Source organism: Vitis vinifera, chromosome 12 (assembly GCF_030704535.1).
Source record: "Vitis vinifera cultivar Pinot Noir 40024 chromosome 12, ASM3070453v1".
Taxonomy (NCBI): Eukaryota; Viridiplantae; Streptophyta; class Magnoliopsida; order Vitales; family Vitaceae; genus Vitis; species Vitis vinifera.
The window spans coordinates 19,020,560-19,034,820 of NC_081816.1; the positions used below are offsets into that span (position 1 = coordinate 19,020,560).

At 33.0% G+C, this 14,261-nt stretch overlaps 1 protein-coding gene across 6 annotated transcripts in view; it reads left to right on the plus strand.

Moving 5' to 3' along the window:
* Positions 1–4,745: 4,745 nt before the first annotated feature.
* LOC100266971 (sterol 3-beta-glucosyltransferase UGT80B1) overlaps positions 4,746–14,261 on the plus strand; it is a 28,402-nt gene continuing 18,886 nt past the window's right edge. For 2 of the 6 annotated variants that reach the window (XM_010659495.3, XM_010659496.3), the window contains exons 1-6: positions 4,746–5,049; positions 5,131–5,230; positions 10,631–10,702; positions 12,169–12,262; positions 12,477–12,616; positions 13,275–13,345. In XM_010659495.3, coding sequence (XP_010657797.1) covers positions 5,156–5,230; positions 10,631–10,702; positions 12,169–12,262; positions 12,477–12,616; positions 13,275–13,345 — 452 coding nt within the window. In that variant the 5' untranslated portion in view covers positions 4,746–5,049; positions 5,131–5,155. Of the gene's footprint in view, positions 5,050–5,072; positions 5,231–10,630; positions 10,703–12,168; positions 12,263–12,476; positions 12,617–13,274; positions 13,346–14,261 lie in introns of those variants that run through there. The other 4 variants (XM_059741229.1, XM_019223862.2, XM_019223863.2 and 1 more) reach the window with 4 other exon arrangements.

The following is a 14,261-nucleotide window of genomic DNA, read 5'->3' on the forward strand; positions in this document are numbered from 1 at the left end:
TATATAGTTAGGATTTTATGTATTTCATTGAGTAGGGCATGTCAAGGTTGATTGGCCTTTGATTACTGCACTAATAAAGAGATGGCACCCAAAGACGCACACATTCCACATGCTAGTTGGTGAGATGACCATCACATTGCAGGACGTAACCATCTTATTTGGATTACGTGTATATGGTCATCCTGTCACTGGTTCTATAGATATTGATTGGCATGCACTTTGTGAGGAGTTATTGGGTGTTCGACTGATAGAGACTAATATTCGTGGAGCATCCCTTAGAGTTCATTTTATTAGTACCCATTTATCCCACTTACCACCAGGGGTTTTAGATGAGGTCACCCTACAGTGCCATGCTAGAGCATATCTTTTATTGTTAGTTGGTGGTTCATTATTTCTAGATAAGGAGGGAACCTACCTCCAATTAGCAATTATACCCATGTTAAGAGATTTTAGTGAGATTACACAATATAGTTGGGGGAGTGCAACACTAGCACATCTTTATCGAGAGTTATGTCGAGCTAGTTTAGATATTGTAGAAACTATTGCAGGACCATTACAGTTGTTACAGGTACAACTACAAGTCTTATTAATTATGTACATTTAAACATAATTTTGTTTCATTTTTAGTTATGGTCGTGGGAACAATTACATGTGGGTCGTCCTTGTAGATCACTTCCCCATGCACCAGTGCCTATAGATGAGAGATTCCCGCCAGATGCACTAGGGAGTAGGTGGAAAGTTCCCTTATCTCATACAGATACTCCTCATCATGTGTTGGTTATATACAGAGATGAGTTTGATAGACGATCTAATCAGGTTTGGGCTAAATATTAGTATTCTTTAACAAGATTATTAATATTAATATTATAATTTAAACTTTATTGAATACACACTAAGATTTGAATATATCAGGTATTATGGTAGTTTTACACATGATATACTAGCATTGCTTCTAGACATTTGTTTAGCTGATCAGGATATTTGGCGGATAATGTCACAACTTTTTTTTTTTTAAATATTGTTGAGTGGCATTGTCTTAAGTGTGTGTTGTGTCATTTTGGACTCATATAGGGTATTCCTTCGGCATACCATATAAATTCTGACATTCACTCCATAGATCGACATGGTCGACCTCAGTTTGATTGAAGGTTGTATCATGAGTGCTACGTGGCATTATGGGAGGCTAAGGGGGACCACATTGTCATTGCGGAGCCTATAGAGCCTCATATGGACTACCATGATCCATACATGACATGGTATCATCGTATTACATGTCGTTTCATTACACCTATGGATGATTTTGGACCTATGCGGTACCAGGCTACTGCCTTATCTGCCCACTTATTGGTTTGTATCACTTCAATATTATGTACATATTGTGTATAATATTTATTCCAATAAATAATTATATATCATTTTATGTGACAGATTAAGACTATGACATCGATCATATCTCAATGAGGTCATGCATTGGAGGACTCTGATAGTGATGCTTGCCGTACTGGTATTGTTGATATTATTTGTATGGTCATTGATGTTATGTGCATTATTCGGGAGGATTATCGTATCCCATATGTAGAGCATGGAGGAGGTAGGTCACCGACTTAGTCGATAGTTGCTCAACTGCCACTTGTTTGAGGTCGATCAACATCTCGAGGGAGAGGTAAATATATTAGTTGTCAGCTTATCATCTCGTCAGTATCAACATCATTACAACTTCCTACATTTTTATCTAATGTTTTTAGAACTAGATTGAATATTGAACCGAAAAAGTTACCAATTCACGGTTTACTGGTCGGATTGGTGGTCGAACCACGGTCAAACCGGTGACATCATAAATATACATTTTCTATTTTTATTAAAATTAAAAAAAATTATAAAATATTTAAAATATATAATTAAAATTTAAATAATATTTATAATATTATTTATTCATTTTTATATAAATGTATTAATGGTTTAAATTTATTAAACAAAATATATACAATATTTAAATATGAAAATATATTCAAAATGGTAAAAAAAAAATTTATTTAAATATGAAAACAAAAAAATATGTAGCACAGTGGAGGAGTTATGCTCCTGATGAGCTTGCGGTCCATGGTTCAAACCCTCTTGTTGCAGCTTGGAGCAAAGTAGATTTTTGCTTTTAAATCCCTTTACCTTATCCCACATTGGAAGTAAGAGGAAAAATAAATTGCTTGATAAACCTCTTCACATCTTACTGAAGCTAGGTTGTTGGGCCTAGTGGTTGTTGTGCCTTATGTTGAGTAAGGGGGCCCATTTTGCAATATGGGGAGTATTTAATGTTGGGCCATGGAGAGAAGCCCGTTTTGTAAAAAAAAAAAAAAAAAGGTATGGACAATTACTGTTGGGCTGTGAGGGAGTGGACCGTTTAGTAAAAAAAAACTGGGGGTGTTGAATAGTTCGATTATCCCTAAACCATCCGGCCCAAGTGGTTCAATGGTTCAACCATTACCCCAAGCGGTTTAGAACCAGTCCAATTGATATTCGATCCAAATTGGGGAACCCGATCGGAAAGGTCATAGGTTGACGGTTAGACCAGTCAAGTTTTTAAAACACTGTTTTTATCCTCACGATTAATACAGTCACCCATCTCTTCAAACCTACCATCAGTGTAGCTTCCTATCTCTTTAGATCTACCATCAATGCAACCCCGAAGCTCTTTAGACCCACCACCAGTACAACCCCCTATTTCTTTAGACATACCTTCAATTGAGGCCACTACTTCTTTAGACCCACCATCAGCACAACCCCTTACCTCTTCAAACCCACCATCAATACAACCCCCTACTTCTTTAGACCTCCCTCCATTACAACATCCTACCTCTTCAGGCCCACCATCAGTGCAGATTGATATATCTACTCAACTAGATTTACTGCCAGCCATTCCGAGGGGTAAACGGGGCCTACGTTGACTTAGATTGCTACCCCCCACCACCTCTATTTTCAACTCCAGTTCCATTACAGATAGATGTTCTTCATGTGTCACATGTAATGCTTGCTATAGTTAGAGTCTTAGAGATGAACGACCAAAAAGGAAGAGAGTACTAGTTACACATAGGTTCTCTCCTTGTGGAAGTATGTGAGATTATATATGTTTTTTTTCCACTATATTAATGTTTACTAAGTATTTTTTGTGACTTTGATTAAACTACTAAAAATTACATTTTGCAGTAAACTTTTTCTAATTAATTTCATTAACTAATTTTGTCAAAAAATCTATATATGGCAACTGCGGCTTAAAAGTATACTATTATTTCGATAAAGATAAATTTGTCATAATACAAATAATTTAATATCTTAAAAAAACAAGTTAAATATCTTAAATTAATAAATTATACAATTTTATATATTATTTATATGTTATATAAGTTTATTGTTTTAAGATTATTAATTTATTAATAAATAAAATATTCATTTATAATATCTTCTATTTATCAATTTATGTTAGTTGAAGTAATACTAGATTCTTAAGTTTTAATATAGATAATTTATTATTAAAGTATATATTTTTAATTTTAATAATAAATTGTAATTTAATAGTTTTTAATTAAATTTGAAAGTAAAAAAAAAAAAAAAATTGAAATCTCAATTGTCAACTACGACTTAAGAGTATACTATTATTTCGATAAAGATAAATTTGTCATAATACAAATAATTTAATATCTTAAAAAACAACAAATTAAATATCTTAAATTAATAAATTATACAATTTTATATATAATTTATATGTTATATAAGTTAATTATTTTAAGATTATTAATTTATTAATAAACAAAAAATTCATTTATAATATCTTCTATTTATCAATTTATGTTTGTTGCTTAAGTTTAAATATGAATAATTTATTATTAAAGTATATATTTTTAATTTCAATAATAAATTGTAATTTAATAGTTTTTAATTAAATTTGAAAAAAAAAAAATAATTGAAATCTCAATTGACAACTACGGCTTAAAAGTATACTATTATTTCGACAAAGATAAATTTATCATAATACAAATAAATTAACATCTTAAAAAACAACAAATTAAATATCTTAAATTAATAAATTATACAATTATATATATTATTTATATGTTATATAAATTTATTATTTTAAGGTTATTAATTTATTAATAAATAAAATATTCATTTATAATATCTTTTATTTATCAATTTATGTTTGTTGAAGTAATACTAGATTCTTAAGTTTAAATATAAATAATTTATTATTTAAGTATATTTTTTAATTTCAATAATAAATTGTAATTTAATCATTTTTAATTAAATTTTAAATTTTAAAAAAAATTAACTAAAGCCTCTGCAACTTTAGTTAAAAAATGAAACCTCAGTTGTCAATTGAGGGTTCAGTTTAAAAATGAAGCCTCAATTGACAACTGCGACTTTAGTTAAAAAATGAAACCTTAATTGTTAATTGAGACTTTAGTTTAAAAATGAAATCTTAATTGACTTTAGTTCAAAAATTAAAGACTTAGTTGGTAACTGCGGTTTCGATTAAAAAATGAAGCCTTAATTGAGCGGTTTTAGTTAAAAAATTGCAACTATGACTTTAGTTCAAAAATAAAGTTTCAAGCTTTAATTAAAATGAGGATTTTTTATTTATTTATGACATGACTTAATTTGAACATAAGTTTCATAAAGTGGTTAGATCCTATATTTATTTTAATAAATGGGCCATTTTAACCCAAAACTCCTCGCAAAATTTTTCCTCTTGTGCATAGAACTCCACCGGGCTCTATCCTTCCTAAATACTTGTCCTTATACCGTCTTTCTTTTGTACCTGAAAAGTTAAAGCTTGTACCAATCTCTCTTTGTTAATTCCAAACTTTATAAAGAGTTGTGGTTGAAGCTAGCTTTGATTACTTGTTTATGCAGGACTATAGCATGAGGCGAAGACCACACAATCCATCATTCATCATGAGGACACCCAAATTGCAATCATACATAAGACTAATTTAATTGATTCAAAAGAAGGTTTAAACACAACATTATTTTGATAAAAGCTATTTAACATAATTTTAGGTATATTTTTTGCCCCCAAAATCTCCTTAAAAATATTGAAGCATAGTTTATTTTTCCATATTTATCATTCATACTCGACAGTGTAGAGAGGAAATGGGAAGAAGGCATGGAGGGGGAGGGGAGGAAACCAAAGGCTGTGTTCATGGCCTTCGGCACCAAAGGCGACGTTCACCCTATTGCTGTATTTCACTCTCCTTTCTATTTTTTATTTTTATTTTTATTTTTATTTGTTTTCCTGATTGGTTGCTGGGAAAATGCAGGAAAGTAAAAGAAATTAGCTATTTGAGTTTTGAATTTTTTTGATTGTTTGGGACTAGAGAAGATTAGAGCCTCCACTAAACTGTGTGTAAAGGCATATGGTTCCAAATATAAAAAATTTCCCCATTTTCTAGGCAACCAAACAGAGGTTTGTGTTGCAAATAGTTTAGCATAACAGCTGAAGAAACTCTAGAAAATTTTGGCTTAAACGCAGAGAATTCAGAACCGAGGTTTATTGACTCCGTAGCTGCAGAACAAAGGTTTTGGACACATGATAAACAGAATCCTGCCTATAATCTGTAATCAATGAGAAGAACCCTCAGGGCTTGTTTGGGTTTGAGATAGAAAATGAAGGAAAAGAATATGCTAAAAGTGGATTTGAATCAACTTTAAATTAATTTTTAGCTGTTTTACTTTATTTTCCTTGTTTTGAACGTCCATAGGACACGAGTCACTGATTAGTTGCATGTTTTCATGTGTTTTGGCATGTGGTTAGAGTTTCTTACTCTCCTAGCTAGAAAATAGAAATTCTAGTGACAGTAAAGTGATCTTTTTTCCCCCTTTGGGTGCTGCAATAGGGTACTATTTTTGAGTTCCATTTGATTGTGAATGGGTTCACATCTTTTTGTACTTGGAGTTGTTTTAAAACGGTTTCTTATCAGGGTAGATGAATTACTATCATTGAAGCACAGTTGTTGAGAAGGAGAGGAAATACAGCCCGATAAAAATGTTCCTTCAATGAAAGGAAGGCAAGTGTCAAAGCGATGGGACTAGGACAAAAGAAGAGGGAACAATCCTTTAAATGGAGATTACAAAAGTAAGGGATGTGGAATCTATGGAGAAGAACTCCATAGCATTGGCGATCAAAATACTCCATTGGGCTGCATTGTCAGCTGAGATCCCAATATTTATGAAGAGTCTTATTTTCAACTGTTGAAATTTTTGAAAAGGGAGCCTCATTGGTGATGCAAGTGAGTTGTTGTGTATTCTTAGTGTAAGTCTTAGTTTAGATGAATCTTTCTAGTTTACCTGAAAATTTAAGTATTCATGATATTTAAGGGTTCCAAGGAATTTAGGACAATTGAAAATGTGGAATTTGTTGATTCAAGTGCTGTTAGAGATTAAATGTAAAGGAGAAGAATAACTTAACTCTTCAAGCAGCCATGTGGTTAAGAGGAAAAGGTTTTTATTGTTGTATGAAAACTATTATCCATAAAAGAAATGGTTAGGATGAATCAAATGGTGTATCTCTTTTCTGTCTTGGTTAATGGTTCCCTTTTAGGTTTTTTTCAAAGCTTTACGGGTTTGAGACAAGGAGACCCTTTGTCTCCTTATTTGTTCATCTTAGCACTGGAGACCCTCTCCCGCTTGCTCTCTAGGGCAAAGGAAGGTGATTTTATTAATGGATTCCTAGTTAGAGGAAAAAATGTTGTGGGAGTGGAGATTTCTCATTTGTTATTTGTAGATAATACCCTAATCCTTTGTGATGCTAGTAAGGAAAATCTAGAGTACCTAAATTGGATCTTCATGTGGTTTGAGGTGTATTCGGGGCTGAAGATTAAATTGGAGAAAAGTAAGTTGATTCTAGTAGGAGATGTCCCAGATATGGAGGAGCTTGCTGAGGTTTTAAGCTACAAGGTGAGTTCTCTCCCAACCACATATTTAGGGTTTCCTTTGGGAGCTCCTTACAAGTCTTCTAGGGTTTGGGAAGGGGTGGAAGAGCATTTCCAAAAAAGGCTTGCTTTTTGGAAGAGACAGTATCTCTCAAAAGGTGGAAGATAGTTTCTGATTAAGAGCACCCTATCCAGCTTATTGATTTACACCATGTCCCTTTTTGTCATCCCAAAGATGGTAAGGGCAAGACTAAAAAAAGATTCAAAGAGACTTTCTTTGGGGAGAGGGGACTTTGGTTAACAAGCCCCATTTGGTGAATTGGTCTATTGTTTGCTTAGAAAAATAGAAAGGGGGTTTGGGATTTAGAAACCTTTCGATCTTTGACCAGGCTCTTATGGGAAAATGGTTTTGGAGATTTGTGAGTTAAAAGAATCCTCTTTGGAAGTGAGTAATTGTTGGTAAGTGTGGGCTAGATGATGGGGGTTGGTATACAAAAGAGGTGAGAGAGAGGTATGGAGTGGGGGTATGAAAAGCAATCAGAAATGGTTAGGACGCTTTCAAGGATAAAACAAGCTTTAAGGTTGGTTTTGGGAATCGGGTTAAATTTTGGAAGGATAAGTGGTGCGGGGATATGCCTTTGAGGGATTCTTTTCCGGATTTGTTTTTTTCTATAACCTTCTTAAAAGATGTTTGGGTGGTTGATGTTTGGGATGGTGGTAGTTGAGGCCCTAGGTTTATTAGATAGTTGAATGATTGAGAGTTGGAGGGAGCATATGTCTTTTTTGGGAGGTTGCATGATTATTCCATCTCTTTGGGTACTGATGATATTATGGCATGGTTGGAGACGAAGAATGGTGACTTTTTAGTTAAGTCTTTTTATTCCTCCTTGGCAAGTAGGAGAGCGGAGCTTTCCTCATGGTGTAGTTTGGAATTCTTGGGCTCTTGTAAGAGCTAGTTTTTTTGCCTGGGAAGCAACTTAGGCCAAGACTCAGGATCAACTCAAAAAGAGGGGTTTGAAAGATGCATAACAAATGCTATATATGCAAAACAGAAGAAGAGACGGGTGATCATATTTTCCTACATTGTTTGAAGACTCGCATTTTGTGGTAGTTGATTTTTGCTCTTTTTGATATACAATGGGTTATGCACTCTTCAGTGAGAGGGATGCTCTTGTGTTGGGGCGGCTCCTTTGTTGGTAGAAAAAAGAAAAAGGTTGGGGAAGGTTGCTCCTTTTTGCCTTTTTTGATCCATCTGGAGAGAGAGAAATAGGAGAGCCAAACAATTAAAAGTTTTTTTTTGTATCTTTTTTGGGATTGTGTTAGATTATACATTGGGTATGGTTCTATGTCACTATTAGATTTTGTGGATTGATTAAGCTCTCCTTAGGGTGCCATTGTTGGTTTTTGTCTTTTCGTGCCCTCTTGTTCTTTGGTTGTTTTGTGTACATCGTGTATACTTTTTTTTTTTTTTTTTAAAAAAAAATTAATACAATCTTCATTTACCTATAAAAAAAATCTATAGAAGAAATAATTAATGTTTCTTTCTTTCAACAGCTTTGACAATAAATTTGAGTGCTGGAAAGTAAAGTTGCAATCCACTTGTTACAAGGTTTTAAAAGCCAATATGAACTGATATATCAAGATTCTAAACTACAGATGTGTGGAAGGAGCTGTCATGTTTATGTGATGAAAGTGTTTGGTGGCTGGCCTGTAGAACATATTCAGAATGTCATTTAACCTTTTCCCTTTAGTCTTGGGTTTTATCAAAGTGAAAGACATTATCACAATGGAGAAAAAAAGGAAAGAACCAGAAGTATAGTGAAAGAAGTTGCAATCAATGAGAAAAAAAATGGTTCATTCTCATTTGGCTGCTTGCAGAGTACATATTGAAAAGAGAGGTATTATTAGAGTTGGACAACTGAGTTAGTGGAGTGTTTTTTCATTGATGGCACTAGTTCTAAATTCAATGGAAAAGAAGCCTAACAGAGTTCAAAAAATTGAAGCAAACGCTGAGGTAGAATTTAGTCTTGATCTAGTATTGGCATTGATGAATCAAACATTAAACATCCAAGGAATATTTTATTTTTGTATGAAAAACTAAATTACATGGAGGGATACTGTGGTCAAGGATATACATAGATCGGGAACTTAAACTCCATGGTTGACTCATGACTCTGCAAAGCTGGTAAGCTCCCACTAACTTAGGGCCTGTTTGGGAGTGGTTTTTGTAAATGTGCTTTTAGCTTGTAATGCTTTTGTTGGTGATACTTCCATTAGAAATAGTTTTATTGGGAATAAGTTAGTATTTGGATATAGATCAAAAATGTGTTTCGAAAGTGTTTTTGGTAATGGATTACATAACAAAAAAGTGATTTTTAAAAGTACCCAGTAAATGCTAGTTCAAAAATCAAGTCAAGTGATTCTCTATATTTTTAAAAGGCTTTTTTACAACTTTGTCAATCTTCTACTTTTTGTATAAAAAACACATTCAAGCATTAGGAAGTGCTTCTAACCCTTGAAGAATCACTGCCAAATAGACTCTTGTTCGAGTCCTCCTTTGTGGGAAAGGTTCAAACCAAGATCCTGTGGTTGAGTGGTCTAAAATATCCAGAGGAGACAACTAGCTCTCATGCTCTGTAATATCTGAACAATTTCATCTTGTATTCTGATTGTTGCTAAGGTTGGAGAAAACATCCCAAGTTCGTAACGCACGAGGGGAATGCAAAGATATCCCATAAAGAAAAAAAAAAAAAAAAAAAAAGAAGAAAAGAAAAAGTTAAAAAGCAAGCCATTTAATTTTGAATTAAATAAACAACTAGAAATAAACTAAATTCTGTTGTCTCCTGCTATGGGGTTAATTCATTCTCGGGGAACCTTGATGGCTGCAGTTACTTCCTGAAAAAGTGTAAAAGTAAGCAAGAATGAGTGCAGATACCTATCATGCAAAAACATATTAACCTGGTCCATGCAGCAGATCAAGCTATCAAAATGTCCACAGACCACAGATGACTAAAATAGGTTTTGTACATAAAAAGAAGGGCTTTTGTACTACCCGTTATAGATTTATTTATTTATTTATGTTTAATTTCAGCTTCCATTTGATACAAGATTCCTGATTTGGTTGTTATGTCACAACAATCTGATTCATGTATATAGCCACATTGATTGTCTTGGACCAATAAGTGGTTTCATATATTGATGTTGGGTAAACTATGGAAAATACACCTCACGCCTTAACAAAGCAATGGAATAATTCTAGGTTCTGAAAAATGTAATCTCCCTTTATATTTTATTTGATTCCATTTAAGTAAAAAAAAATTTGGACTGAAGTTTCATAAAGCTATAAAAATTCTATTATCAAATGAAGTAGAGTTATTGGATGAGAAAAATTTCTACTATCGTGATCTGTTGAATTCATATGTGCATTTTGTTTCCATCAGGCTCCATGATCTAAAATCTACTGTATTTTATTTGATCCATGCTTTGGGGAAGAAATTGCTTACAAATGGTCACCTCAATTTTCTTGGTAAACTTTGGCTAGTGCAGGATTCAGTCTCTATTGACTGCCACTACATGGCTTTTGTTTGTCTGTTGGATGATTGCTTTTCGTGCTTAACATTAACAGTGCTTCTTTTTTATAGAACCTTTTTCCTTCTTCCACTCCTACAAAGGCATTGCTATGAGATTTCTAACTGTGATGATCCTTGCAGGCCATTGCTTCAGCTTTTGCTAGTGACCAAAAACAGTACCATGTGGTTCTAATAACTCATTCAGCACACAAGGTTTGCATGATAACCTTTTCCAAATTTGGGGTTCCTCTATGGATTTTCTTTAGTGGTGCAAACGCATATTGTCCATGTATCAATCAAACAGTGAATCAGACCATTGTATACCCTATTGACCTAAGATTGGGGTTAAATGTCAAAAAGGAAAATTATATTGAAGTGTGAGAGATACCTTGGGCTGTTCCTTTTCTTATTCTCCATTTGCAGTGAATGATCTTCCAAATTGACTAGTAAAATATGGAGCTAAGTGAAGGGCTTCTTTTGTAGGGATTGTTTTTATCCCCTTTTGTACATTGTGTCTAAATTTTGTTTATCCTTGATCTGCATAGCTATCTTGTTAGGTAATTCTCCTTTCATTTTTTGTCCTTTGTTTTTTTGGAAGGATGCCTCATCCTTCGCTTGCACTTTAAAATTTGTAACCATGAATTGTTTTTTTTTTCATTAGAAAAGATACCTGCATAGGAGATGAGAAATTTATCTTGGAAGCCACCATGTCATTCTTACTCAGGTTCTTGGCTAAAATTGAATTCAAACTTCAAAATGCAAGTCCTGGTGATAGGGTTTCTGCCACAGGAGTGTAGTTTTAGGGTTTGTGCCCCAAAAGCAAACTGTATTCAACATTTATGTAAACAATAAATGTTATTATTTGTTTTGAGAATCATTTGACCATGCATTCATTATTATTAATTCACGGATGGAATTAAGGTCCTTAGTTATTTTGTATATGATTTAGATGTATGGAGTGTAATCATAAATAGAAGACCAAAACCATAAGTGCCCTATAAATTGTAAATACTGTTAACACTTGGTGATAACATTGATGTTTTATCTGGAATGTAAGTCACCAATTTCTATGTGATAAAGTCACTTCTCTTGGTCATTGAAGTGAAGAGTTCAAATTGGCATGTTACTGCATTTGGAATGTACTGATTAGCTATGAGAACCCATTTTAATAATATTACTGTCATTTAAATATATGTTGTTATAAGTATTTGGTAAGTGTACATAGTGGATATCCATTTAAGTGGTCAATAGCTCAATAACTTGGATGGCTAAGCTTACAGGGAACATATATTTTCAGGATGAAAGCTGTGACATGTTTGAGCATAATATGTAAAATTGTCAGAGAAAAAAGACACAGAAAAGTAAGATAATTTATGAAAGGAGTTGAAAATGTTGTGGGAAGTTATCTGTGGATTGATGATTATGTAGTTGCGCTATTTTATTATTTTTATTTCTTCTTCTAACAATAAGATGAGGTTCTTTGTGTCGCTGCATGTGTGAGAAAGGATATGGGACACTAAGGAGAGCAATCCAAATTCTTTTCCCTCATAGTTTTATGTAAAACTCCAAAGGAATCGTTTTTATTTTTATTTTTTTTATTTCTTCTTCTTCTTATTATTATTTTGTCTTTTCTTTTAGGGTCTATTGCTGATGAGATTGATTTGTTGATAATCTTGCAGAACCTAACTGCTCATTTGGCAGGAAAAAATGTTGCTTATTTTCCAATTTCATCTCCACCAGTTCTTTCTATCCATGAAAATCATGACACTGAAGGTTTTGATTGCTAACTTTGTTCTTCAGCTTGTCACTTCATTCTATAATTATAATGTTCTATTTGCATGGCAAAAGTTGGTTCTATTCTCGAGCTTGTGATTTTACAATTACAATGTTCTATTTACATGGAAAAAGTTAGCTCTGTTCACAGCATAACACAAGTAAACTGATGAATGCTTTTCCAATGTCGTAAGTGATCTTTTTACTTTATCAGGTTCCCTGGAGTCTTTTTCTCTGCAGAAAAGAATAATTACAAGAGAACATAGACAAGAATGCTTTTCAGTGGTTGAAACGATCTTTGGGGAAGAACCAAGCATGGAGGGTGATTTTATTGTGATAAATTTCTTTGCATTGGTAGGTTTATTTATTTATTTTTAATTCTAAAGTTGAAGGCAGCTTTTAGTGCACGTTCAAATCATCTATATAATGAAAATCCGAGGAATTTAATAAAATTCGGATACTGAACTATAAAATATGTATATTAATCCTTTAGTTGTGTTGGGTTTATATATTGGTTCTGATGGAGTTATTAACCTGCCAATTACCAAAGGCAATTTTATTTCAAAGAAAGCTTTGTATGAAGAGGGAAGACGACTTCTAAATGAAATTCCAGGGGATGTTTTGACAAGTTGATAGTACCCATTTGTAATTTGAAATGTAACAAGAATTAAAACTAGTTCTCTAGCACAAGAAAACAAAGCTGTGGTTCTTTTCTATGAAAACATACAATCATTGGGGGGAGGTTAGGATGAAGAGACCTTGTAAATCATCATATTCCATTACCAAAGGAAGAAAGGAAGCTTTGTGAAAATAAATTTAAAACCTATTTTAGAGGGTTTTCAAAAATATTGAGGGATATTTTACTTTTATGGGTGCTTTGTAATTCATCCAATTATTTAAAAATATGTATTTCCTATTTTTTGAAATTGGATAAGCAGTAGAAATTTCAAGCCATGGTTGTGAGTGGTGTGATGATGATATACCTAATAAATCCATTATTATGGTGGTCCAGGAAGGGTGGAGCCTTGCAGAACTTTTTCATGTGCGATGTATTGTTGCTGCTCCTTATGTTGTTCCTTATAGGTATATGAAGACTTAATTATTTTATTTTATGTTAAAAAAGAGTAAGCAGTTTGCTTCCATGATGATCTGTGACCTATCTTAATGGTTGGGACAATTATGGTTATATTTATTTTGTTGGATTACAGGTTTATGGCTTAAATATTGATAAACATTTGGATGTTTATGATGAAATAATTTAAGTTGCTCATCAAAATGTTATTTCTTATTTGTTTCTCTGGTTTTGAAAGTTTTGAAGTGTAAGCATGACAATGTACTAAAAACTTGGAATATGAATTTTTTTTTCTTTATTTTTTATTTTTTTATTCTTTATTACAAAAATTGTTTCTTTGACTCTGTCTAATTCATTTGGCACCTCCAACCTTATGGTGGAGAGAAATTTAGTGGCAGTTCTCTCTTGAGTGGTGATTGGGCAAAGAGGGTCATGGATGTACAAACATTGGGTGCAGAGGATTTTGGGTCTTGTTATAGTTGTGGGTTTTTCATTCTCTTGTAAGTTTAGATCAAAAAATTACAAAGCCTATACATTCACCAAAAAAGAAGCCATCTCTCTGTTTGATTCTATTGGTGTTTTATGTCCTTTGATGGTTTTTATTTTTTTGAAAGTTCTTTTTTCTTTCTAGTTTTTTAGTCTTCAATTGTTTTTTATTATTTATTATTTATTTTTTATTTTTCTGAAGGACCTTTTGTCCTTCTTATAAACATTTCTGTTACTTAAATACAATTCCTAGTAGTTTTTTTATGAAACAAATGGCCATAAATAATTGGATAAGGCTGCTTACAGATGAATAATGGTGGCTAGGGCTTTAGAGATTAGGGTTTGAGAAGAGAAAGGTGGAATTAGGTTTTATTGATTTAATAAGGTTCAGATAGGCTGTGGTTTTAAGAGGCTTGTGGACTGGAATTTAGGGGAAAAACT